We start from the raw sequence: 25,645 nt of genomic DNA on the forward strand, positions 1-25,645 counted from the left end.
CTGTGTGTGTGTGTGTGTCTCTCTCTGCTTTTTCCACCCGGCCTAGCACTCGAGGGATCTTAAAATATGCATTAGACGCGCTGCTCATGGAAATCGACTTGCAAGTAACATTTTCCTGGGAGTGCATCAAAGATTGGTTTATGCGTAACCATGGTATAAAGAATTTTGATGGGGATCATTTGTTTCTTCCAGAATTTGTAATCTGATAAAGAATTTCAAGTATGTTGTCTGCAATCACTTAACTTTTACAGGTGCTGCGGTTCCAACTTTTGAGTGAAGATTATGTGTACTAATGTTTGCTAAAGTCGGCGAACTCTGTCATAAAGGAATCCTTCTGTTGCCCAAGCTCTGGTTGTGGGTAAATCCTAGTGTGAAGTACTAATGCAAAAGGATGAGGAGAAATTGGACCGCCCAATCCATTCGCTCTTGAGATGAGCAGTTCAGTTGTTCCTTTGTTTTATTGTCGATCTGATTCTTATCAGCTGATCGATGAAGTTGATCTTCAGTTGGAAGTGGAAAAAGGGGACGGAGAGGTATGTATTGCAGTATTAAATGCAGAATCAATTTGGTAGCATTAACTCTTTCAACTGTATGACATTACTTGAACTATCAAAATAGGCCAAGCACCATTCCGTAAATTAGGAGAAAGAGAAGTGTAACTTAACATCATATCGTTAACGTTCAAATTTGAATGGTCTTCTGAAGCCTTGACTTGATTGGGAACCAGTGCACAGATCTCTCTCTGTCATCTTCGTATCCGTACATGGTCTGGACCTTACCTGTTTTATGTAGGATAACATCCCTTGTAAGGGAAGCTATCCAGTAGTGCCATTAGCTAGCATTTACTAAAAGTTCGTTTCCTTGAATTGGTTAGACGACGTCAGGCAGTGCTACCAAGAGCCTTTCGACGACACACGATGCATGCCATTGAAGATCTTTCAGTAGCACTTTGTATTCCATTATTATCCATGACAAGTTTAGAGCACCACTACAGACCATATTTTATGGCAACTTAGAGCGCCAATAAAGCCTTGTTAACATTCAATGTCAAAATTTAAATATTAAACATATGGCACCCAATAGATATATATTGTCACTACAATGCAATTTTGGCCCAACATAGTACTAGAAATCTACACTTTGAAACATTACAAGCGACATAATTATATTAACATTCAATAATTGTCATACAATACACAATCATAATATTTGTAACCATGCATTCAAATGTGTAATAGAAGTGTATTACATTGGTTAATTATAAAATCTAGACTATGTAACACATAGATTTACTTGATAACCAGAAACTCTCGATAGAGAGTCTACTTGGACTGGTGAATAATCCTTTTTGGTAGTACCGTCTTGACTTCTGCCCTCTTTCGATTTACTTCATGGAATGTCTCTAGTGATCCTATCCACTGCATCTGCAGAATCATAAGTTATGAATCTAAATGCTCTAATTCTCTATGTGTTGTGTTTATACATCATACAACATTTTCAATTGTGCAAAACTTATCGAAATCATTTTATATAGCAGTAGAAAACAAACCACCCATGAAAATATTTTGGTCTGTGCATGACTTGCTGACCCATGAATGTTGCTAAAGTTTCAGTTCTAGGTATATTGGCCGCCTCTAGGAAAAACCTTCTTTGCTTGAACCTGAAAGTTTTTGTTCCTTCATTTTTTTTAGAAATATTGCTTTGGATCGAAGACACATATGCCTTCGAATCCAGAAGTAACCCGTGGAAGCTAGAAGCATTCATGCAAATATATTGAATATAGTGACAAAAGTTCAACTGTATGAATGGTTCGAAGATAACATGGCATGTGTGGAATAACTAAGAAGACCAATCTCTATAAAGCGTATAAGAATAAGCAACCATTGTAGCTTCTAGATAATGACATACAGAAGACCAATCTCTATAAAGCGTATAAGAATAAGCAACCATTGTAGCTTCTAGTCAATAACATACCATCCAGCCACCTGTCATTTTTTTTTCCAAAACAATTTTGTCCATAAATGTTAGGTCTGTGAATTCTATGAAACCAAACCCACAAACTTGCCCTATCGTGCGATCTTCCAAGATCATAGCCTCCACAACTTCACCTAAGTCTTAAAGTTTTCCTTGATATGATCTTCACCTGCCTTCCACAATCTCACACCAATAAATGGTTTCCCTAGATCATATTCCATGACTTGCATCACTCAACTCTATTCGTATGAGAAGAACAGTTCATCAGAAAAAATAAAAACAGCAGCAGCCGGATCTACGTCATAGGGCATGAGCCTCTCTTATTGATCATTAATAGTAGGCTTCAAAGCACAACCATGATAGAGGGAACACGCAAAGTACTAAATTTTTTTTCACCAACATGAGGGCACAATGTTATCCTACTTTCGGTAATTGAACATTATAAGAGTACAATAGCAATTTACCTTCTAAATTCTTGAAACCATGACCTCTGTATAGGAACATAGAGTTGAATTCAATATCCATCAATGTAATGGTTTCATCTCAGCTTCAATATGAATACAACCATTGGTGATCCTTTCAAACCATAAAGCCTGCAAATGTGGTACTTTGAGCAAGTTTCACATGGGAATCAGAATCCCTACCTTTTGCGAGCCAACCGTTTTAAATAAGTGAAGACCAAGAACTTAGGTGGTAACTAGAGTATTTTCATAGGCTCAAACATGATGATAGTAGCTGGGAAGCATCTTAGAAGCATCTAGGAAAAAGAGTCAAAATGGTTTACAACAAGTATCACAGTAAGGCTGAACGCATATATGTTAAGTAGGACAATAAATAAGCACCTTCACTTTTGATTTCTTCATTATTTTGATCATATATGTGCCAAAAAGAAGAATATACCACTTTTTGCCTTGAGAAGAAAGCTCCCCAGTAGTATCATGTTGACATATAATTAACATGTAATTAGTAGTGCCAACCTTGAATAGGTGGCATAGATACCTGAGGTGGAATATACAAATGCAAGCAAAGTTTGTAAACATGGGAAATAAAGCCAAGGCATTAGGCTAGATTGAATTACAAAGTCCAATTTCACCATAATGGTAGGCAACAAGAATGTAAATTCAGAAATAGATTAATAAAATATGAAGACCAATAGGTAGTAATCCTTCCACCTGATTTCAACAGATCGTTGCAGTGGTGTATTCTTTGATCCTTTCGGAGGGAACTTTGTCCAAACCTTCTTCTAAGGGCCAAAATTGGATGCACAAAGTATCAAGTTAAATGTTAAATAGGTATCTAGCACCCGGAGGACTTGTTTCACTTGGTGAAGCAATTGAATGTTTTGGCCACTCAAAACTTTAAACCTTGAAGCATTCTTTGAAACAATGCACACAGTGCATTTTAGAATCGGGTGGCACATCACTCGATTACAAAGTTCATTCTCCAAGCTTTGTGGATCCACTACAACAAACAATTTGATTGACTATGTGTTGGCAAAAAATGTTTTTGGAAATGGTCCACATTGCTATGGGCCACCCTTGCCATAGGCATTGTGCCCAAAAAATAATTGTGCAAGGCAGGAGCTGTTGCTAAAAAGTTTTTGGGCACGAGTCACCTTCGTATTTGCTATGATGGAAGCCATTGCTCAAAAGTTTTTTGGCAAACTTCAAGTTCCTATTTGCTATGGTGCATGTCGTGGAGAATAATATGTCTACCCTCCAATTGCCTAAAACCTACATCCGCGTGTCCTACACACACACACACACACACACACACACACACACACACACACACACATATATATATATATATCAAATAAAATTGTCAGAAAGTTGTCACAATTGAAAATTCATTAAAAAAATATTACAATAATGTATACAGCTATACATAAAACTTATACAAACGTATATATTTATACACAAATTTATATAGTACCTAGCTTTTCAAAAGTTGGAATTTGTATGTGATTGATGAAAGGTTGTTCCTATTGAATCAGTGTCTTCTCCACCATTGTATTTTCATATGCTCAAAAACTTTATGTATTATGTTCATGCCCATCAACACAGTGCACCATCTCGCGCCATAGTTTTAGTTTTTTATTCAAAGCCAACTCAAGGAGAGGTTGCCTGGTCAGGTTGTGCAGAAGCAACCAAAAAGAAGAAAACTGAAAAGCTTATTTCAAGTCAAAAGCTTTGGTTCTTATGAGGTTGTCTGTTTGTTCGCTCATAAATTATTGGCTTCTCTATTCTGACAAAGTGATAAATCGAACAGAAGGTTTTTGCACAATCACATTTTCCCAACATTTATAGAAATAGAGAGAGAACAAGAGAGAGAGAATCTTTTACATGTAACAGGATTATATATCACCAAATCATGTGACCCAACATATATTATCATAAATAATGGCAGTCATGCACTCATTAATATCTACAACTTAATCTGTAACAAAGTGAGTCATGTAAAAGATACAATTTAACCAGCATGTATGAGGAAATAATACTCCCAAAGCAATCATGAATATGCATTTTTTAAGCTAATTGGAACGATTAACACATGGAGTGGTACCGAGAAAATGAAAAAGTGAACCTTACCTTAGTGTCAACTATATGACATAAGACCACTCAGACTAATTTACAGTTTAAGAGAGTTACCATGGTAGAAATCAGTAGCGATTGCCTCTGAAGAATCTGTCATCTACTCCCTTCGAAAAATTATATGAACTCTACATATATGCTTGTTACAAGCAATTGAAAAGGGAAAAGAGGAAACGTACTCGAATACTTTCAAGCAGTAGGCAACTGCACTGAGAGCCTTAAGGACAAGGATCTGATAAGTTCTACCAAAAAGGTAAGTTAACCATAAATAGAAGCAATAGGTAGAAAAAATAGAAAATCATATAATATAGGTTATTTTCCATCAAATAAAAATAGAACTGGTAACTCTATGGATGATTCAAAGTAGAGAACTTCGAATCAAGGTGTCAGACAATCTTAAAGAGATATGCATAATGCATATAGAAAAGAAGAAGCAGAGAAACATACGCACACAGACACAAGTACGGGGGGGGGGGGGGGGGGGAGAGAGAGGGAGAGAGAGAGAGATTTTTGAAAGGAGGAAGATGAATACTCCATCCAAGACTTCAGTCCTAATGAAGGAAACTCAATGAGCAACATCACCTAACAATGGAATAACTTGAACAAAAGTTTGAGGGCAAGAAACTCACTTGGTCTATCTTATAAACACACATTAAACTAAAATAAACCAAAGGAGACCTGAAATTCTAGCTGAACACAACCTAGAAAGATAAGTGCTCATATGACTTCGGTTGTTTTAGTTTTGATTCAAATATATAGGTGAACCTCATATATATATATATATAAATATATATAAATGTGTGTGTGTGTGTATGTGTGATTGGTAAATACCAGACCATTTTTGCATGGGACACAACCAGACCTCTTAAGTTTGGATTAAGAAAGTATTTTTAAACAAATATGAACTTCCAAATGTGTTTATAAACACTGATTCAGTAAGAATCATGGCTTAGTTCAAGTTATTTTTGTAAAAAGAAAGTGGATGTTTCCGCTATCAAAATTTTGATACTATGTGATACAACAAGAAACAATTATTTGAACCAACTTAAAACCACATGTAGAGTTTACTGGTGATATTTGTTGTTCAATAAATGTATATTGTCGATGAAGTAGAAACCAGTTTCTTCAGCCATTTTTATCGAGAAAGTAATCAAAATAATTTAGGATATACTAGATGAACAAGTTGAGAATAATGAGTAAAAGGAACCTCTGATTTCATGGACAAAAGCATGACAGGCAAAAACACATGGTAATATAGAAAATTCAAAGGAATAACGCAATGGTAAAGCTGAAGATTCTATATGATTCACTGTGTATGCAAATTTGTTGTCAGACCATGCATACTCTCATCTCTCCCATCAGATCCATCAATAAAAACATTTGTTTGAATTGTGTAGGGTTATCCACTCATATTTCGCAAGAATTCAAAATCAAGCTTATCTATGTTAACATCTACATAATAAAGCAAAAAAGCATCATTAGAATTATGTTAGTATTTGAGGAAAATAGATTAAAATTAAATTTAAAAAGGGATTGAATCTGAAGTTACCTGCAGTTCTTTTTCATTTATATAAGCCAAAATTAAAAAGAGGAAAACTCCCTCTTCAGATGTTCTCATGGAACTAAATATGGTGGTTTCATAAAAGGATGAGATACAAAGACCTACTTAAATTTTGGCATCTAGTTTTGAATATAGTTATATAAAAACTTTTGTGCTTTAGGAATCAAGTAAAACACCCAGGAGTTGTCAGGTGCCTTAGAGGTGCCAAATATGAAGTATGAAATTCTTGTACTGAGGTGTTCCATAAACAACATTGGCATGCTCAGGTTGTGACTGCAATCAATTTGTGGCTATGAACAAAAATCTTTAGTCCTTTTTTGGCAGATTGAAGATCCCCTAGGATGGTTGATTGAGTTGAATTTTGGGAAAAACAAGAATGGCAAAATGTGTGATGGAATTCTTTGAAAAGATGGTGTTCAAGTGAAAAGAGGACTCTATCAGTCAACTAACTAAGAGACACAAGTGAAGTCATGCTGTTGAGCTTTCTAATAGAAGTGTTTTTAAGTTTCCCCTAGGATGGTTGATTGAGTTGAATTTTTGGAGAAAACAAGAATGACATGTGTGACGGAATTCTTTGGAAAGACGGTGTTTAAGTGAAAAGAGGACTCTACCGGTCTGCTAACCATAGAGACGAGTGAAGTCTTGCTGTTGAGCTTTCTACTGGAAGAGGTTTAAGCTTGTGAGACAAAGTGTTACCTATACAAAATAGGAAAACTTAGAGCACCTTTTAGTAAACCACATTAAGTTGCAATTGTAATAAGACCTTCCCATCTGGTCCCCTTGTGGGTCAACTCATATCCTATGTTTATCATATATAAGCTGAAATTACTAGTTGTTGGCCATCAATCTTGTGATTAATGAAATCTTTTCTTGCTAGGCTGGGAAAACTTAAATTTGGGTATTTAGCCTTTTCTTTTCTTCTAACTCTCTACTGGGCAGGGTTTAGGGAGAGGAGAACTAACATTTTGGTATCAAAGACATTGACATGGAGAAGAGAGGGATGGTAGGACCAAACACCCTGGCAGCATTGGAAAAGTTGCGAAAGCAAATAGAGGAGTCTAGGCAGATTGTGCATTGCCATCTGAAGTCTGTGGAAAAGAACTATAAAGACATGGGACAAAGCTTGATGGAAGTTGAACAGAGGTTGCTGGTGATGATGCAATCGGTTTGGGTAGGTGTGATATTTAGAGAGAAGCTTAATAAGGTGAGTGTTTGCACCCTACCCCTTTCTTGAAGGGCATCGAAATGCGAATAAGCAAAATTCTTTTAAAATTGAGGGTTTTGAGAAAAATTTTTAAGAGAAAGGGGTTCGCTCGTCGGTACGAGGTTCAACCATTCCTGCCGCCTTTAACAAGGGTAATTAGACCAAGGACTAAGGATTATTTGGATCATGTATGAGTTATTCATGCAAATCCTATATGCTTATGCATTGAGGCTTTGGATTCAAGAAACCTAGTGATTTGAACTTGTTTTGAAAATGAATTCCTTTGAAGATTGGAGGGTTTTCAGATTGATAAAAACATGCCATTTGATTTGAAATCCACAATTCTTAGGGATATTGCGTTCTTTGTTGCAAACTCAAGATGATTCATGAGTTGAAATGGTGATAATCTTATTATCAAACTTGATTTTGAATTATTCTTTTGCCAAATCGTGTGATTTGATCCAAGATATTAGAAACTTATGATTTGGTTAGGTAGAACTCATTCTTTTGATGAAACATAGGTTCCAAATTGTTAGAAAACGTGTTGTTTTCTAAACATATTTTGGCCAAAATTATGAATGCATTGCTTATGTTTTCTTTGAAAGTTAAGTGAAGTTTACAAATTCTTGTTGCAATATGACTTGGTCACTTTTTGCAACTCAAATTTGAATCATTTAATTTCTTAAGAATGTGCATGCGGTGCTATTGACTTTGAGTGAAAGTGAATGCATGAAATGAGAATGGAGACTATATGAAACATTCATTCTATATGAAACATTCATTCTCATCTCTTTCATAATCCATCAAGATTCATTTGTATGAAACATACATTCTTTACTCTCTCATAATTCTTCAAAGTCCATTCATTGCAATCACACATCATACAATCTATGCATGAAGATTGATTTTAATTAAAGTGTAAAACTTTCTCTAAATGTGCTCATCATTTATTAAGCATATGAATTAGAGATACAGTCCACAAGCTTGAGTCATGGATGAAAAACTCAAAACAATTAAGAATTAAGCAAATGATGATGAAATCAAACTTTAAAATATAGAGGAAACGTCGATATCATCATTTTCCTCAAAATTGTCATAACAATCAGATTTTATTCTGATTTAAATGGATTAAAATTAAAATATTGATTCCAAGAGTGTTTGACTCTTGAAAAATGATGAAATTCAGTTTTACTTTTACTCTATATGAACCAAACATCCAAGTTGGCCAAAATCATGTGCCATATGTTCTCATTCATGTCATGGAGTTCTAAGAACCTTTCTTTCTCCTCAAAATCAAACAAAATTTTAGATTCTTGTCCTAGAAGATTCATTCATTTATTGAACTATTAAAACACTTTTGATCTTGGTCTTTAAGGGATACAAAGATTAGGGTTTTTGAAGTATGATCTTGCATCATTCTTGAAACTCAATCAATCACACGTAAATATGAAAATTAGTGAATGAAATCAAAATTTCTAAAATGCTTTTAGAGAGCTGATTAGGTAGGGCTAGAACCTTTTTATTGTTCTTCAAAATATAGCCACGTGGCTGAAAATTGGCTTTTCAAATATATAAAATTTGACATTTTAAAGCTAATTTCTATAAAACAAGGTATGATTTCAACAACTTACATACACCTTACGTATGGATTGCTGAAATTAAACAAATTTTAAGATGAAATGAAAGTGATCTCATAGCTTTGTGCTATGAAAATCAATAAAATGATCTATTTCCTTAAAACCAATTTGGAAACGAGTTCCAACCTGATTTTAAGAGAGGAAAATGATTTTTAACAAAAGCTTGCACATGTATATATATAACAATATATATATATATACGTACCTTACTCTTCAAAATGAAATTTTATCAAGGGACTACATAACTCATGAATATGTGATTGTGTTACGGAGGAACAACCAAAATTTAAGGTTGTAGTCGGTAATGGGAGATCTTCATATGAAAAGGAAAGCGTCTGTAAGAAACAATTGAGATATAGAGGTAGTGTTTCCAAGTAGAGTTATGTCCCTTAGCCATGGGAGGGGCAAACATGGTATTGAGAATGCTATGACTGAAACAGTTGGAAAATGCAGAGTGGAACTTCATACATATGAGAATGAAGTTTGAAGGGGACTAAGTTGAGATTGTGTTGCAAGCTGCTCCTTTGGATTGACAGCACATAAAGGGGGAGTCTTAGTTGCATAAGATTAGCAGCCAAGGAGCTTGAATGCATCTCTTGCTGGTGATGTAGACCCCTTTGACGAGGGAAGAGGCTGCGATGGACCTTCAAGCCGTTCTACAAGTACTACAGCCTATAGTTGCTTCTTTTATAGATGTATTTAGTCACCTGCAAGGCCTACCTTCCTCACATGTGATAGATCATAAAACTGAGACAGAGCCAGGGGAAAAGCTTGTCAATCGGCAGCCCTACTATTACAACCATGCACATAAATCAGACACTGAAAAATTGGTGGTTGCGATGCTTTGTGAAGGAGTGATTCAGGCCAACAATAGCCCCTATTCATCTCTTTCCTCTTAAGTCAAGAAAAAGGATTGGTCACTATGTGCATGCCAAAATCTCTTTTGGTTTTGGGAGTGCTTTAGAAAACTTAGGTTTTGTTTTGAAAGAGATCAGAGGAATTGCCCATCAGTACAATGATTGGCCATTCCCAGCACCTTTACCATAGGCAATTAATCCAAGAGCTATGCTTATTCTTGATGCATTTTTTTTTTACATAAATATTTTCTATACCTTATGGTGCCTAGAAATAATGTTGAAGATTGATATTTCAAAAATTTTTGATGAGGAAAATTTGTAGTATCATTTGAGAGATTAAGCCATTTTAACTTGACAATTTTGAATCAAGAAATTTTTGCAAGTATCATTTACAGATCTTTGGAAACTAATGTAGGTATTTTGAAGATTTATTTTTGAATCAATTTAGTGTTTTTTTAGGATCTTAAGTAGGTTTAATATTTTGTTATAATTTAATTACTACCTAGCTAGAGCTCTATTTCATCTTGTTTAAGTTCTCTTAAAGAAGTGCTTGTGATTATTCGAGAATTCCACAAGTGAATGTGAATGTGTGAATGCATTGATTCTATATGTTTGAAAAATAAATTCTTCATTTCCACCATAACATTCATCTAAAAGCATTTTTATCATCACATCTAGATTTTTTACCTTGCTTGCATATTTTGTTATAAATTTTCTTGTAAAGAAAGAAATATTTTTGAAAGTGGGATGAGGTTGTAGACCATTAAGCATGATTCCAACATTGGGTTATTACTTGAGTTTCATTCTTAGTGAAGTTGACAGATGACATTTAAAATTGATCTTAGAAAAGAGATATTTGGATGAGCAAAAGAAAGAAAAGAATGAATGATTTTAGAAAGTAATTATATATGTATATGTATATATATGAATATATGCACTTACATATATGATCATTTATCAAAGATAATTTTAAGCCAAAAAGAAACAAAGGGAAAGAAAAACAGAAAGAGATTTTGGAAAGAAGGAGATTTTAAAAGGAGAGAGATAGACTATATATATATATATATATATATATATATATTAAAATCAAGAGTTAACTTCAAGTATTTTCGATTTTGATTTTTTTTTTGTGTGAGTAGGAGAGAAACTTGGGCTCATGCAAGAACCTAGGCTAAGTCTCTAAGGCCTCATTGAAGATGACTTTACTTTTTAAATTCTTTTTGGAAACAAAATTCAAAATATTTTCATATAAGCATGCAAAACAATGACTATTCATCTATTACGACCAAATTTATTCCTCCCACTCTTGGTTATGGGAGAAAATGAAACATATATATAATGAAAAGTTAATAACATAAGAAAGCTCTCATTGGGCTAAATATAAGAATATCATGGAGAATGCATTTTAACATGTACACATTAATAAGGGTTTTTCTGGGTTGGACAAATCATGTATGTTTTACATAAATGAATCTTGAGAGATTATGAGAGAGAGAAGGATATGTTTCATGTAGATTCTCTTCTTATTTCATGCATTCACTTTCATCCAAAGTCAATAGCATCACATGCACATTCTCAAAAAATTAAGTGATTCATATTTGAGTTGCAAAAAGTAACCATTATTGCAACAAGAATTTGTAAACTTCACTTAACTTCAAAAGAAAACACAAGCAATGCATTCATAATCTTGGCCAAAATGTATTTAGAAAACAACACATTTTCTAACAATTTGGAATTTATGTTTCATCATCACAAGTTTCTAAATATCTTAGTCTCAATCACATGATTTGGTAAAAAAAAAAAGAATTCAAAATCAATTTTGATCATAAGATGGTCACAATTCTAACTCATGAATCATCTTGCGTTCACAACAAAGAACTCAAATTTAATCTTCAAAATCCCCAAGAACTGTGGATCTCAAATCAAATGGCACTAAAACAAAGGTTTTTACATCAACTTGAAAACCCTTCAATCTTCAAATTCATTTTCAAAACAAGTTCAAATCATATATTCAAAATGAATTTTGGTTCTTGAATCCAAAACCTCAATGCATAAGCATATAGGATTTGCATCAATAACTCATACATGATCCAAGTGATCCCTAGTCTTTGGTCCAATTACCCTTGTTAAAGGTGGTAGGAACGGTTGGATCTCTCTTAATTTTTTTTTCTCAAAATCCTCAATTTTAAAAGTATTTTGCTGATTCGCATTTCGACCCCCTTTGAGAAAGGGGTGGGGTGCGAACATAAACCAAGTCTAATAAAACTAGTGCCAATCTGACCTGACTTGCTCAGTCTCGGTCAACTAGACCCAAGCCAGATTGGCTTGGTGGGACCCAAGAGTCGATGCCCCCCAACTTTCTAGATCAAATCCAGATCGAAACTCCTAAACGATTTAGATCCAAAATATGTAATGTGATGTTCTTTAGATCCAAATCTTTAACCTAGATCATAGTCTAGATCTTTAATCCAAATCCTTCATCTAATATTTAATCAAAATCCTTCTTTCAAATATAGATTTGAAATCCATGTCTAAAATCTGAAATCATCGTATAATGACATGTAGTGACAAGTCCATCCGAACCATCTATTTCAAGGTCTACCAAGGTTCCTTGAAGATAATCTAGACAGACTTATAGGGCTGCCGCCTCTACCTCTAGACCTTTCACAAAAATGTCATTTATTAATATTATAAATAGCTCAAAGAGAGGGGTGAGGGGGGTCCTCCATCTTCTAATTTAGCATCTTCTTCTTAGGTATGATTTTTTTCTTCTTCAAATTTATACTCTTTTTTAGAATAACTTCAAACTTAATTGCTTCTTCTCAGGTTCTAGGTTGCTTTCTTCTTTAATTTTAACTCTTTTATAAAATTTTCTGACTTATACTCTTTTTCTCAGGTTCTAGGAGAGCACTTTGGAATTGACTCCATCCTAGAGGAGCTATCTAACAGCCTAAGCCTCAAGTAAGAAGAAGAAGACGAAGGAAGAGGCCAGCTAGCCTTTCTACAATTGGTTCAAGTATTTGTGCAACATATTCCAGGTAGATTTCTTAGCTTTCCAATACCACCTTCTATTTCCATTATAGAATAGGTCTTTTCTATGCCTTTGCATGGTTGTCCTTGCACATGACTGCCTTGAACCATGAACTAGACAAGCACCATCAACTCTCTGAAGAGAGCACTCGAGATGATGGTGCATTTCCTAAAGGATTTACATCAAAGTCCAGTCTATCTCTTGGTTTATAGACTCATAATCGCCACACGGATGGTTGGTTTTAGTCATCTACTGCATGATCCTCACCATTGTCATGGTGTTTTGTTCTATTTGTGAGCAAAACAGGTGTATTCATGATTCATGTCTATCTCATGCTTTTGTGAATCTCATAATATTTTTTGGTTAGCAGCATGCATATAGAATATTTCATCATGTTTTCTCTTCGTCATGCATAAATTTTCACACTAAAAATTATCTAGGGCACGTTTATGCACTGCCATGCATGTAACCACACATGTAGCAAGCTAAAAGAGCATATATTTTTGTCCTATCCATCAACCAAATTTCATCAGATTTGTCAAAGTCTTCGTTACATATCTAGGATGTCTTTTTCAATGTTTTTGTAAGAGTTGGATTGGCCAGGATGTTAGCTTCCTTTTGGCACTATTTTCATGCATTTTGGACTTATTTTGCCCGTTCTGCCATGCAAACTATAGGAAATTATTTTTGCATATAAAATTTCAGGAACAGAAATTCGTCTTTACTCATGGCTTCATAGCTTGCAAAACAAATAGTATCTCATGATCTTGATGGAAAGGTTATTCCTTGTCATAACTATTTTTCAACAACCCCTATTTCGTGAGTTTTCAATGTCCTCTGTTCCATCATCCACTAGTCGAATTACAAAAACTGATTTGTTGAGATACTACTTACTATTAAAACCAGATAATGAGAAAGGGAGATGCATTCTTGATGGATCTAGTCTAGCGTTTAGCATGATATTCAAAAATAGTGAAGAGGTCGACCTCATTTGAGAGTTTGGAGTCATGTTTTGCATTTGTTCCCTTTATATGCATTTAATATTTTGCTTTTGTCATTGTTGAAGGTCATTAAAAGAAGTTGAGACTGCCTTCATGGATGTAATTTCCCCTTAAATGACTTTCATCTCTTTGTATTCTCTCAGTTATGTTATGTGTCATGCATGACTCTCATGCAATTGAAGCCGTGATTAGCATGCAATTGTCATTATCTACATGAAGCTATTGTCTATCATGCACTGTTGTGTTTTCATCCATGTTATGCATGTCATCTTTAAGCTTCCATGCATGCATCCTTGTTTACATAGAATTATAGCCATGATCAACATGAGATTAGTGTAGTCTATATAAAACCAAGGACAAGAAGCATTTAAAATGTCAATTTCAAGTAGGTACCTTAGTGTGGTTGCTAGTTTCATATTTGGATGTTATACCTATTATATGGATGTTACCTTGTATTCTTCTACTTGGTGTTCATGTTGTTTTGTTTATTTTATTTTAAGTGTGCTTAGTTTGTCAAGTATGACAATTATCATGCATTAAAACTTGTTTGCATTTCGGTTTTATATTTTAGGTTCCTAGGTTCTTGAATTCACACGTTATAATTGTCTTGTACACATTATGTACTTGTTACAAAGGTTTTAATTTATTTTATCTAAATTCTAGGTTGTTGTCTTGCTATGTCCATGTCATGTCCCGTTTTCATTAAAAGTTAGGTGTTATCTTCCTTGTTTGCTCTCTCCATTGTGTTTTACATGAAATTTTCATTTGTCATCATTTGGTTAGACATCCTGACATTGGAAAATAAGTCTTTGTCAAGTTTAGAGGCATCCTAGAGTTCTTTAGTCATTCTTCCAAAGCCTATCATGTTATGTCATAACTTAAGAATTTTCCATAACAAGTGAAGATGCATTCATCTAGCATGCATTCACATCAGCTATTAAGCATGAATTGTCACATATCATCATTTGGTAATGCGTTTCATTCACATTTAACATATTATCATCTATTTTCATAGGTTTTGGCCATTTTGGCAGCTCTTGTTAGCATTTTTGTTATTATGTTATAATTTATTTCATGCACATATGTTGCTTCTATAGGTTTGCATTGGGAGACCATGTGCAATGGAGGGAGACTTCTCTACAATCCTCACATTTCATAAAGTGGCCCCCAATTGCATATATGCATTTTCTCACATTTCTTGTTATGTTTATTTCAATTTGGCATTGCATATAATTTTTCTTTTACATTTACATATGTGAAATGGTTTGTCATGCATCGCACACACATTAATTTTCAATCACTGCACTTGTTGGTCAACATGAATGATCTTCACACACTCGCCATCCTTTTGGAGGCTAAGTGGGTTCGTTTTGACCTATGTAATCCTCTAGAGACTTCTACATGGCAAAGTTTAAAAACCTTGACATCCTCTATGATACCCTTTCAGAACAAGCATCATCTTTTCTTCAATTTTTCCTCTATAGCTTACCAATCCATTTTCAAACTTCCATTTTCAACTTGATTTTCAAAAACTGATTTCACAATCACTTTTCAAGTTTGTATTTTCCTGCATCATTAGTCTTAGGATTATATAACATGACCCAATGATGAAAAGAGTCATCGAAGAGATATGCTACCTTATTTCTAAAATCCTAAAGGCCATTTAGCATTTCAAAATCTTTTTCTTTTTGAAATCCTATGAGCATCTGCATTTTGTGTTTCACATGGCGAAACATGTACTGTCTTAAGCATTAAATAACATAGTTTGGACCTTGGATTAGTTACCCTGGATAAAGGTGTCGGGAATATTCGATCCTTGTACCGATAGGATGGATCTAATCTTTATCAATTGGATGGAGGCAAGTGCTTTTTTTCCCATTGGTTGTGCAAGTAATCTCAAACTTGTTCCATATTGCAATTTATGAATGAAGACCTTAAGTTAGTGTTTCTGTTTCTCAAGGACTTTTTGTACTTGGTGCGAACCTCAGCTTGTGACTGTCATGTGTATGATATGTTTTGATGTATGTTGACGTAAATAAATGTTTGTTAAATCACAACATTCTGTGTTGCATGATTTCACATTTACGTTATACTGGTAGAGTTATGTGGGGGTGGAGCAAGAAATTTTGCTTGAGGGGGGCCAACTTCTGAAAAATTTTGCAAGTGGCAAAACACATTTTTCCAAAATCTTATGGGGGGCAAACGCAATTCAAAATTATGATGGGGGGTCATGGCCCTTGCCAATCCCCCTTGGCTCCCCCTCCGTCTTTAACAGATCATGTCATGCACTAATGACACAGATATATATCAGGATAGGTCGAGTATAATCAACCATGTTGTTAAAAATTTTCTCACGTTTTCACTTCCGCTGCACGTTAATCTTCTACGATGTTGGTGGTCTCGCTTCAATGCATGTGTGTGTGTGACCCCATACTGGCATGCATCCTCTATGTCCTTTTACTTATAAAGTGTTAAACTAAGCTTCAAGCTATCTTGGAATAAATTAAACTGCACATGCATTGGCAAAAGTTAAACATCGAACGGTAACATTTCAAAGTAGTAATGACAATCATTTTTTTCTTCATCGCTGCATCATATGTTGCTAGGACATGATACTTTCTCGTCTCAGATATTGGCGCAAATCCATAGCAAGGTTCTTCTGTAATTTTCCAGTATACTTGGCAACCATGAAATTGAGCTGAACGAAGCTCATCTGCTCGAGACAGAGTCGAATCTCCAACATCTTCCTCACATATTGGTTCCTTTCTACTATAAAATATTTACATACAGTTCTTAGCATATCGAATTTACAGATTAAGTAGAAAACATGATAAGCTAAGATAAAAAGTTATTGGAGGAGACGAAGAGGAAATTCAAAACAAAAAGAAAGTGGAAAAACACAAGAAAATAAACAAAACATCTCTTCTATGATCTCACGTCAAAGTTTTGCTGCAGTGGTGCTGGCTGAAGACAGACACCATTCAATCTGCTGCAACTTCAGAGCGACATGCTTCATGTTTGGTCTATCATCCTTGCATGGGGCAAGGCACATGAACCCCAATTCCGCCATCTCCTCGATCGTCTTCCGCTGCAAGGTGTCCTCCTCCGCCGGCAACAAGAGCGGTTCAACGATCTCCAGCAGCCGCCCAGCCTGAATCATCGAGAGGGCTAGGTTGGCCAAGTTGATCTCCCCTTTATCAGCAGCATTATAGTTAAGTGCCTTCATTCCAGTGATCAACTCCATAAGCACCACGCCAAAGCTATAGACATCACTGGTTTGGGTGAGCCTATACGACCGGTAATACTCAGGATCAACGTAACCAAGTGTGCCCTGCGGCGCCGTCGACACATGGCTGTTTCCTTCCATACCAACCAAGTCCCGGGACAGGCCGAAGTCCGCGAGCTTCACGGAGAGATCTGATTGAAGGAGAATGTTGCTGGACTTGATGTCTCTGTGAACAACAGTTGGTGTAACGTAGAAGTGCATGTACTCCAGCGCTCTTGCAGTCTGCATAGCGATCTTCACTCGCGCCTCGAGAGACATGTGGTTACCTCTTCGAGCTCCATGCAGATGATCCGCTAGGGTTCCATTGCTCACGTACTCGTACACAAGCAGGAGATCGCGGTCGGCCTTGCAGTAGCCAAGAAGGCAGACCAGATTGGGGTGCTTCAGTTTCGCCATTATCCTGATCTCGTTGTGGAATTGGTTCAGGGTGTTGGTCTGATGCATCATGCGCTTCACGGCAACGATGCTGCCATTGTTGAGGTAGCCTCTGTAAACGCAACCGTAGCCGCCGTCGCCGAGGATCAACGCCTTGTCGAAGCAATTAGTCGCGATTTCGAGCTCTGCGTAGGTGAATGTGGGGAAGTGATCATCCATCTCCTTGGGCGCTAGTTTCTTCATCTTGCCGTCATCGTTCGGGTCGTCCCCACCCACAACGGCGACGTCTTGAAGTTCGTCCGGCGTGATGGCAGGAGGTCTATTTCTGAAGAAATGGTAGGTGAAAGAGATGGCAAAAGAAGCTACACCAAAGACCACACAAGCGCCTGAAATTGAAACAAGCAGGAAGATCATTAGACGCATCTAGGTACAGAGATTAACTTACCAGCAGAAAAAATGGAGAGATGGATTTGGGGAATTTACGTACAGATTATGGCAATTTTTGTCGACCTTCTCGATCTAACAGAATCGGGACCTGAAGCAGCTTGGTTATTCATTGTTGTCCCTGTGGTTAAAAATCAAATAGTTGATGTCAGTCATTTGCATGTAATCTGTTAGTTTTCGAAAGTTTCCTCATCCTCTAATTGGTATTCGGCATTTGCATAAACAGATTCCCATAAATCAGGCTCCCCTTCCTCTCTCTCTCTCAAATACATAAACGAAATTCGATTGTTGATCATTCGGAATGTTTCAATGCCAAAAAAGCGATAACATCAGGCAGTTTATCGACTTTAATTTCAAGGCCTTACGTATACCTAATCAAATTAATTGAGAATTCAACCAATTTTTACATTACAATTTTGAAGCCCCTCCTGACCAGAGTCAATGGAGAAGATATAGAGACAGTTTCTTCTCAGCCATCGCCGCAGTCGATGAGCACATGCAGGCCCGATGGAGGTGCTGAGCAGGACCTCATCCTCACTGCTTTATTATGCCTCTGTTTGAACTCATGCACATACTCTCACGATAGACGATCATATACATGGATATCAGTTTAGCTGCTTAAATAGCTCTTAAATAAGCAGTAATCAGTAGAATGTCTGAATAAGACAATCATATCATTAAGGCCGCTTAAGCGTTGGAATAACCAGAATATAATGTGAAAATAATTTCAAACATTATTGCATTCTTAAATTTCACTCATGAAAAATTCAAAAAGAAAAAAAAAAGGCAATTCAAAAAGAAAAAAAAAAAGGCAATCATGCCATCGGCTACCTTGCAACCACAAAGACAGTAAAAAAGAAGTGGTAAAAAACTCAAACCGGTGAACTAATTGCCACAGACACCACCAGTGGTAAATTAAAGAAATTCGTACGACTTCCCTCCTGCATCAAACGAAAAAAAAAAAAATTCATCGGTTTTCAGGGTCATCCAGAAAGTTACCCAGAAGGTCCGACTTTTTTACCCAGGTAACTTTCGCCTGTCGTTTCGGCGCCGCCTGAGCCGCAGCAGAATAATGATCCATCTTGTAAAGATCATAAAACAAACTGCCCCTCTCATGGTGGTAGGTTCGAACTTGGAGGACGCTCATCTTGTTCCTCCTTCAGGTGGATGCTCGACGACTGGTACCTTTAGGCTCCATACCATCGCCATCGCCTACCAGCACCATAACGGGATACAGGAGCTCGCCTGTTTCGCTCCTCGAACCCTTCGGATGATGCTATCCTTTATTTCAACCGGTTCTTTCATCATCCTCTAGCTGGCATTCCCCATCTTCGCCGGTCAGTCGTCCTCCTTTGTTCGATAAAGATCGCCCGATTTTGCACTGATTTCAGCCGATTCAGGCGTAAATCGAGCGGCCTTGATGAATCAGTCTCCGAAGCGAATTGGCAAGGGGCCGATTCGATTCGATTTTAATAACATTACCTAAATCTAGTTAATATACATTAATTTTAGAAAATAAAAATGCCAATTTTCTCTTGGTTTGTAATAAATTTATGTATCTTAATGATGGCATTAATTGCTCGCATCTACCACATGGCAGTTGCTAGGAAGTAATGACATCGGCTTTCATTGTCACTTATGGATGCTGTAAAAGGGTAGTTGGATGTAGTACTACCAGTTGCATGTCTGGACCAGCTGCTGGATAAGTTTGCAGTAAAGCACTAAATGTAGGGGACCAATAGGGTGGCACACAAAAATAAATAATATATATATATATATATATATATATATATATATATATATATATATATATATATAGAGAGAGAGAGAGAGAGAGAGAGAGAGAGAGAGATTTCTTCGTCGGCAGAATTAGCTTTATTGTCCAAAAAATGAATTTATTAAAATACATACATATATATATATATTCATTTTTTGCCCTCACGTTTAGAGTAAATATATTTCTAAGCATGACAATTGTCGGTTCTACTAAATCAATTAAAGGAAATAACTTATGGAGTCAGATTAATTATAGAATCTAGCATAACTTAAGAAATCGTTTGTCAAATTTAGTTGGAAGGAAAAAAAAAAAGTATGCGAAGCTTGATACCTAAACTCCTGACAAGAAAAGCACGTAGCTGTTGAACCTCAACTTTTCTTCTTCAAATTAAAAATCTGATGTTGAATCGAATCCCTGCATAGCCTGATGGACTGACCACTAGGGCTGCACACGAGCCGAGTCGAGCTCGAGCTTGCCCAGCTCGAGCTCGACTCGACTCAACGAGCTCGAGCTCGAACTCGACTCGAACTCGAGTCGAGCTACCTAACACAAGCTCGAGCTCGACTCGATTAAATAAAGTCGAGCTCGAGCTCGACTCGATTAACTCGATTAGCTCGTCTAAATAAAATATGTCCTTCTTTTTAAAATATCTAGTAAATTTCATGACGTGGGATGAAATTTGTTTACTCGTCGAGTATAAACGAGTCGAGTCTAGTATAAACGAGTCGAGTTCTTAAAACTCGAACTCGACTCGTTTACTCATTCGAGTTTCATTGTAAGCTCGAACTCGACTCGTTTATAAACGAGTCGAGCTCGAGCCGAGTTTAACCGGGCGAGTTCGAGTCGAGCCCGAGCTGGCTCGACTCGTTGTGCAGCCCTACTGACCACTGAGCAATTACTGGGACTTGTCGTTATCAAAATGCAAAAAAGGAGCTTCTAAGACCCAAAAAGCAACTGCTTAGCTCATCGTAATGACTGATATACATTACGATTTAAGAAAGCAGAAAAACGGCCTTAAGAAATGGCAAATTACAAGTGCGGGCTTGAGCAAAGTCGCAGTCTTGTAGAAATGCGTCTTTGGACGTGAAAAACAGAAATAACAGCACGATATTTGGGGAGCCACAACTTACTCTCCTGTTCTGGTGATTTTTTAATGACAAAGAAGACACCCCAGGAATTTAAGAACTCCGAAAATCTTCACGAGATCTCATGGCAAGTTGCGTTTTTCTAATTTTTTTTATACAGGTTTTGACAGGGATTTGCTGCCAAATTGTCATAAAGATTTCCTTCACTGATGATTTTTTTTTTCTCCTGGACAGTTCCAACCTCTTTATGTATTTGAATATTGAATAGTATGCATGTGTGGCTCAGATGATGATCACAAACATCAAAAGGCCAATAAATTAAGCGAAAATTGTGAGCCAAAAAATAGGCAAAAATTAAAGCTAGTTGGGATAACGTAAAATCGGGAGCCACAACTTACTCTCCTTGTTAAGAAGGACTAAGCTTTGTCTTTTTAATATATATATATATATATATGTATATATATAGAGAGAGAGAGAGTGAGAGAGAGAGAGAGAGAGAGAGAGGTTAGATTGATAATTGCAATATTTCACTGCAAACTCTTCAGATCAAAAGGCTTCCCAAAAAAAGGAAAGGATATAAAAACAAAAAGGAAACATGCTGAATCGTGGTCAAAAGAAAGAAGACCACTCGGCGTCACGTGTACAAGAATCCACAATATATATAGAGTGTCAGTGATAAGTTGTCTGCCATTTGGGCCTTATGGTTGACTAATCACACCACTGCTTAGAGTTTAGAGGAAAGATACCCACGAAATTAATTAAACAGCTTGCTTTCACAACCCAAAATTAATCAATCTTCTTATCTTCCTCAAATTTTATATTGCAAAGACATTTCAACGGTGACTTGCATGTTATACTGCATTTCACATTATTAAAATCCAATATTCTTGCTTTTCGAAGGAGAAGGAGATTGATTTTAAACTATCAACGAGCTTGACAGGATGTCACAAGCCCAAAATGTTAAAAGTGTATGCCGGAAATATCTGGTGTTACCTTTAAACAGTTAAAAGGAAGTAAAAAGCTAGACTCTGATTGATCATAAAATATGCCGGAAATATCTGATTGATCATATGACTTTCAGTCTGTCACAATCTAGACTCTGACCATGGGCTATGACAAACATGATCTTGTTAGAAAATTACTATATAGCTTATGAGAAGGTTGTTGAGTTCACACGTGCAGGATTCTCACAGTGGACAACAATTTTTTTCACAGTGGCCAACAACTTTTTTTGGAAAGTTTTACAGGTGCCAAAATGCAATTCTTAAAAGTTTGAATAGATAAAATTTTATTTTTCAAAACCAGAAAGAAGAGGGGCCCATTTTGATCTTAGCCAACTCAACTTGCGTGAGTTGTTGTCAGCCAATAACCTAGAGATAGAGAAGGCCTACCATGCAAGTAGGGATATCAATATATCCGATTTGAATCGGATATCCGACGATTCGATTCGAAAAAATCGGATATGGATAAAAATTTAATATCCGATTAAGAAATCGGATCGGATTCAGATTTAATAAATGACATCCGATCGAATTCGGATTCGGATATACATGAATATCGGATCGGATTCGGATCGGATTCAGTTTTAGATAAATATCCTCAATCTAATACTTGAAAAATGACAAATTTCGGTTCAAAATTCGGATTCGGATTCAGATATAAATATAAAAATCGGATTCGGATCGGATTCAGATTGTAAAATCGGATTTCAGATTCGGATATGACTTTGCTTTATCCGAATTCGAATCCGAATCCGAATATATGAATACCCGAAAAAACGGATACGGTTGAAAATGTATCCGATCCGAATCCGATCCTTTGATATCCCTACATGCAAGCCCTGGGGCTAAACTCCTGAAAAAAATTAAAAAAAAAAAAAATCAAACTCGCCAACCAATTGCCATCAGTGTGATGTGTAGAGGAGTCCACCTTGGTCAGGCAGGCAATGTTTTCTACTGTAACTCATTGAGCACCTTCCACTCACTTGGTCAACTTGAGTCAGCTTCAAGAGTTAATAGCCATTAATTCCTAGAATTGATAGCCACCACCTTTTCAGACGCGGTAGATGAGCTTTAAATGCCAAAGTTCGGATTTCATTCGCCGGAAATACATAACCCTAGGTTTGTACTTCAATTTGAACAGATTTGGGATTTCAGTTGTGCTAAAATATGTGACAAACCTCTTCCAATTGGAACATGTTTGTAACTCACATGAGCTAAATTTCCTTCATCAGGTGGACATCTTCCTTTAATTTGGCGACGAACATTGAAGGGAGGTCATGAGATTAATCAAAGGGCTTCCTACTTTTTTTTATGTCGAACTCAAAAATGGGTATGATAACTATCATATATTCTAAACTATACTTCTTAGAGCAGCAGAAATGCACTGATCCCCAAATAGAATGACTGCTAATTCTGCGGATTTTTCTTTTTTAGAGAATAAAGTTAGTAGGTAGCTGGTCAACGATCGTGAATTTTTTTTTAGGCGTGGCCGAAAGAAGTAGAAGAAAAGACTAATATTATAATAATAAAACAATGATATTCAACGAAAATGTTAGAAAAACATATACAAGAGGAAGACATCTGGAGAGCAGCAACCACGTTATAACAAATATCAATCGCTTTTTTCCGCTTAAGAAATGGCGAATCGATCTCAACAAGGATCTCGCCGGTTAGTTCGAAGTTTTATAATGGATCTTTCCTTCTCGATGTCGGTCGACAAGGAACAATGAAGAAAAAAAGATAAGATTTTATGTCCCGATAATTAGATCGTCGTTTAAACTCCTTGTTCTTATAGCGACAAATAATGGCCCGGAACCCTGGAACCAGAGGATCAAGAACGCTCCTACACTGCAAGCTGATGTATTCTAGATAAGAAATTGAGACCTTAAGAAACTGTTTGACACTAGTAACAAACTATTATTGTTCAGTAGAAAAACTGCTTAAAAATTAGGACAGATCCAAAAAACTCTATAACATAGTATTTCATAAATCTACTCTAATTTTTCTAAAAAAACAACTAAACAAAACAACAACCCCTAAGAAATAGTCTTAAATTTGTAAGCTTGCATGCCCAAGAAGGTTGGCTTCAGCTTTTTTAGCAGTTGTCCTGCCGGTGGCAACACGCACACTCCTAAAGTTTGATCTCTAATATTTACGTAACCAACAACCAAAAAAGAAAAGGGTAAAACTCAATTCTCGGCAGGTTTAACTCCCAAAAGAACTCAGTGCCTCGAAAAACTTGGAAATTTTTTCATGCATTCTCACGAGCTGGGCATTAATGGTAGAACCACCTAGGTTAAGTGAGCACCTAGCTTAAACTGATCTCGCCGCAACGTCTCTCACCATCAGATCACCAACAATAATGGATGGATTTTTCTGAAAAATCGCAGGAAAGGAAAGAAAAGAGAAGAATGGTAGAGAGAATAAACTTACCAGATGGATCGTTGAGGGCGGTGACATGGGGATAGCAGAGGAAGGGATTGGTGGGTTGAGAGGCGTCGAAACCGCAGATGCCGTTCTTTGCCACGCATTCCTTGCACTTCCTAAACCTGTCGTCCGATTGATTCCACTCGACCTTGAAGCCGTTCCGGATGAGGTCTTCGGCATTGTTGAGGTCGGTCACCACGTTCCCCGACAAGAACTGCTCGATGAGGTCGCAGGGGTGGCACGGTAGCCACCCCAGCGACGTCCTGCACCCCGTCACGTTGATCGCCGGCGGCCCCGACGCGTTGGAGACCTTCTTCCGGTTGCTAGGGTAAAACGGCCACTTGAACATGTCGAAGAGCGTCTTGTTCACCGTGATAGCGCACAGCTGGACGATTGGGTCCACGAACCCCAGTCGAAGGGCCGTCGGAGCCGCCGGGTTCTCGAGGCTGAGCACCTTGAATTTATTGTAGCCGATAGTGAGGACGGCGGCGGAACCTGGCGTGCATTCGACCTGGAAGTTGGGGTGGCCGCAGCCCTTGGGGGTGGAGGGCGCGAAGGGGAAGGTGAAGTAGGGAAAGGGGAAGCAGCTTTTGTTAGCTGCTTCTGAGCAGGCGGTGTAGGGGCTGATACATGCTGTAGGAACCATGGTGGTAGAAAGGAATAGAAGGAGAGTGGAGAGGACGAGATATTGAGGATCCATAGGTTGAGGAGTCCCAGGTGAAGTGAAGAAACCGGTTGTTGCTTGGCTTGTTTTCTTCTTCGTTGTCTTGGGTGGTTCAGGGATGGTTCAGGGACCTGAGAGAGGTGGAGAGGGTAGTGTTTTCCTTCTTGGTGGTTTAGAGAGAGAGAGAGAGCATTGATGAGGAAGAGTAGGGGACCGGTGGACCTGCTGCGGGGACTGTCTTAATTACTTGTGATAGAGTTGGAATCGATAGGGTTGCTTTGTATGATCACAGCAACTGAGCGGTCGCCTCGCCGAATCGGCCGGCCTGCAACACTCCCCAGATGAGACCTCTATTTTATTCCCCCTCTCTCCTTGCCCTTGAGAGGCTGCATTTAGTGTCTCTCAGTTATTCATAATTTTATGAACAGGTCACTTATGCTTTGCCAATTTAATTTTATGGTTAAGGAAAAAGTGCCAAATTAAGTTAATTTGTTACCTTGAACATGGGAGTTTTTAATTTTGATTTTTCTTCTTCTTTTTAACACACTTCCATGCCACAGGAATTTATTCGCTTGCAGGAAAAAATGAAGAACAGGGGGAGTCTGTTACCTTGAACACGGGAGTTTTTAATTATGATTTTTCTTTTTTTTTTTTTTAACACACTTTCATGTCACAGGAATTTATTCGCTTGCATGAAAAAATGAAGAATAGGGGGAGTCGCAGCATA

At 37.0% G+C, this 25,645-nt stretch overlaps 1 protein-coding gene across 1 annotated transcript; it reads right to left on the minus strand.

Moving 5' to 3' along the window:
- Nucleotides 1–16,590: 16,590 nt before the first annotated feature.
- LOC116256829 (LEAF RUST 10 DISEASE-RESISTANCE LOCUS RECEPTOR-LIKE PROTEIN KINASE-like 1.5) lies at nt 16,591–25,193 on the minus strand. The gene is made up of 3 exons (XM_031633327.2): nt 24,261–25,193; nt 18,008–18,085; nt 16,591–17,906 (listed from the first exon to the last, which is right to left on the minus strand). The coding sequence occupies exons 1-3, from the start codon at nt 24,952–24,954 to the stop codon at nt 16,798–16,800; spliced, it is 1,881 nt and encodes a 626-aa protein (XP_031489187.1). The 5' UTR covers nt 24,955–25,193; the 3' UTR covers nt 16,591–16,797.
- Nucleotides 25,194–25,645: the final 452 nt, after the last annotated feature.

Source organism: Nymphaea colorata, chromosome 6 (assembly GCF_008831285.2).
Source record: "Nymphaea colorata isolate Beijing-Zhang1983 chromosome 6, ASM883128v2, whole genome shotgun sequence".
NCBI classification, from domain to species: domain Eukaryota; kingdom Viridiplantae; phylum Streptophyta; class Magnoliopsida; order Nymphaeales; family Nymphaeaceae; genus Nymphaea; species Nymphaea colorata.

Coding starts and splice junctions, on each gene's coding strand:
- LOC116256829 (XM_031633327.2), bottom strand. CDS start 24,954: ATGGATCCTCAATATCTCGTCCTCTCCACTCTCCTTCTATTCCTTTCT. Junction 18,086..24,260: donor CGCCCTCAACGATCCATCTG/GTAAGTTTATTC, acceptor TTTTAACCACAG/GGACAACAATGAATAACCAA. Junction 17,907..18,007: donor GACAAAAATTGCCATAATCT/GTACGTAAATTC, acceptor TTTCAATTTCAG/GCGCTTGTGTGGTCTTTGGT.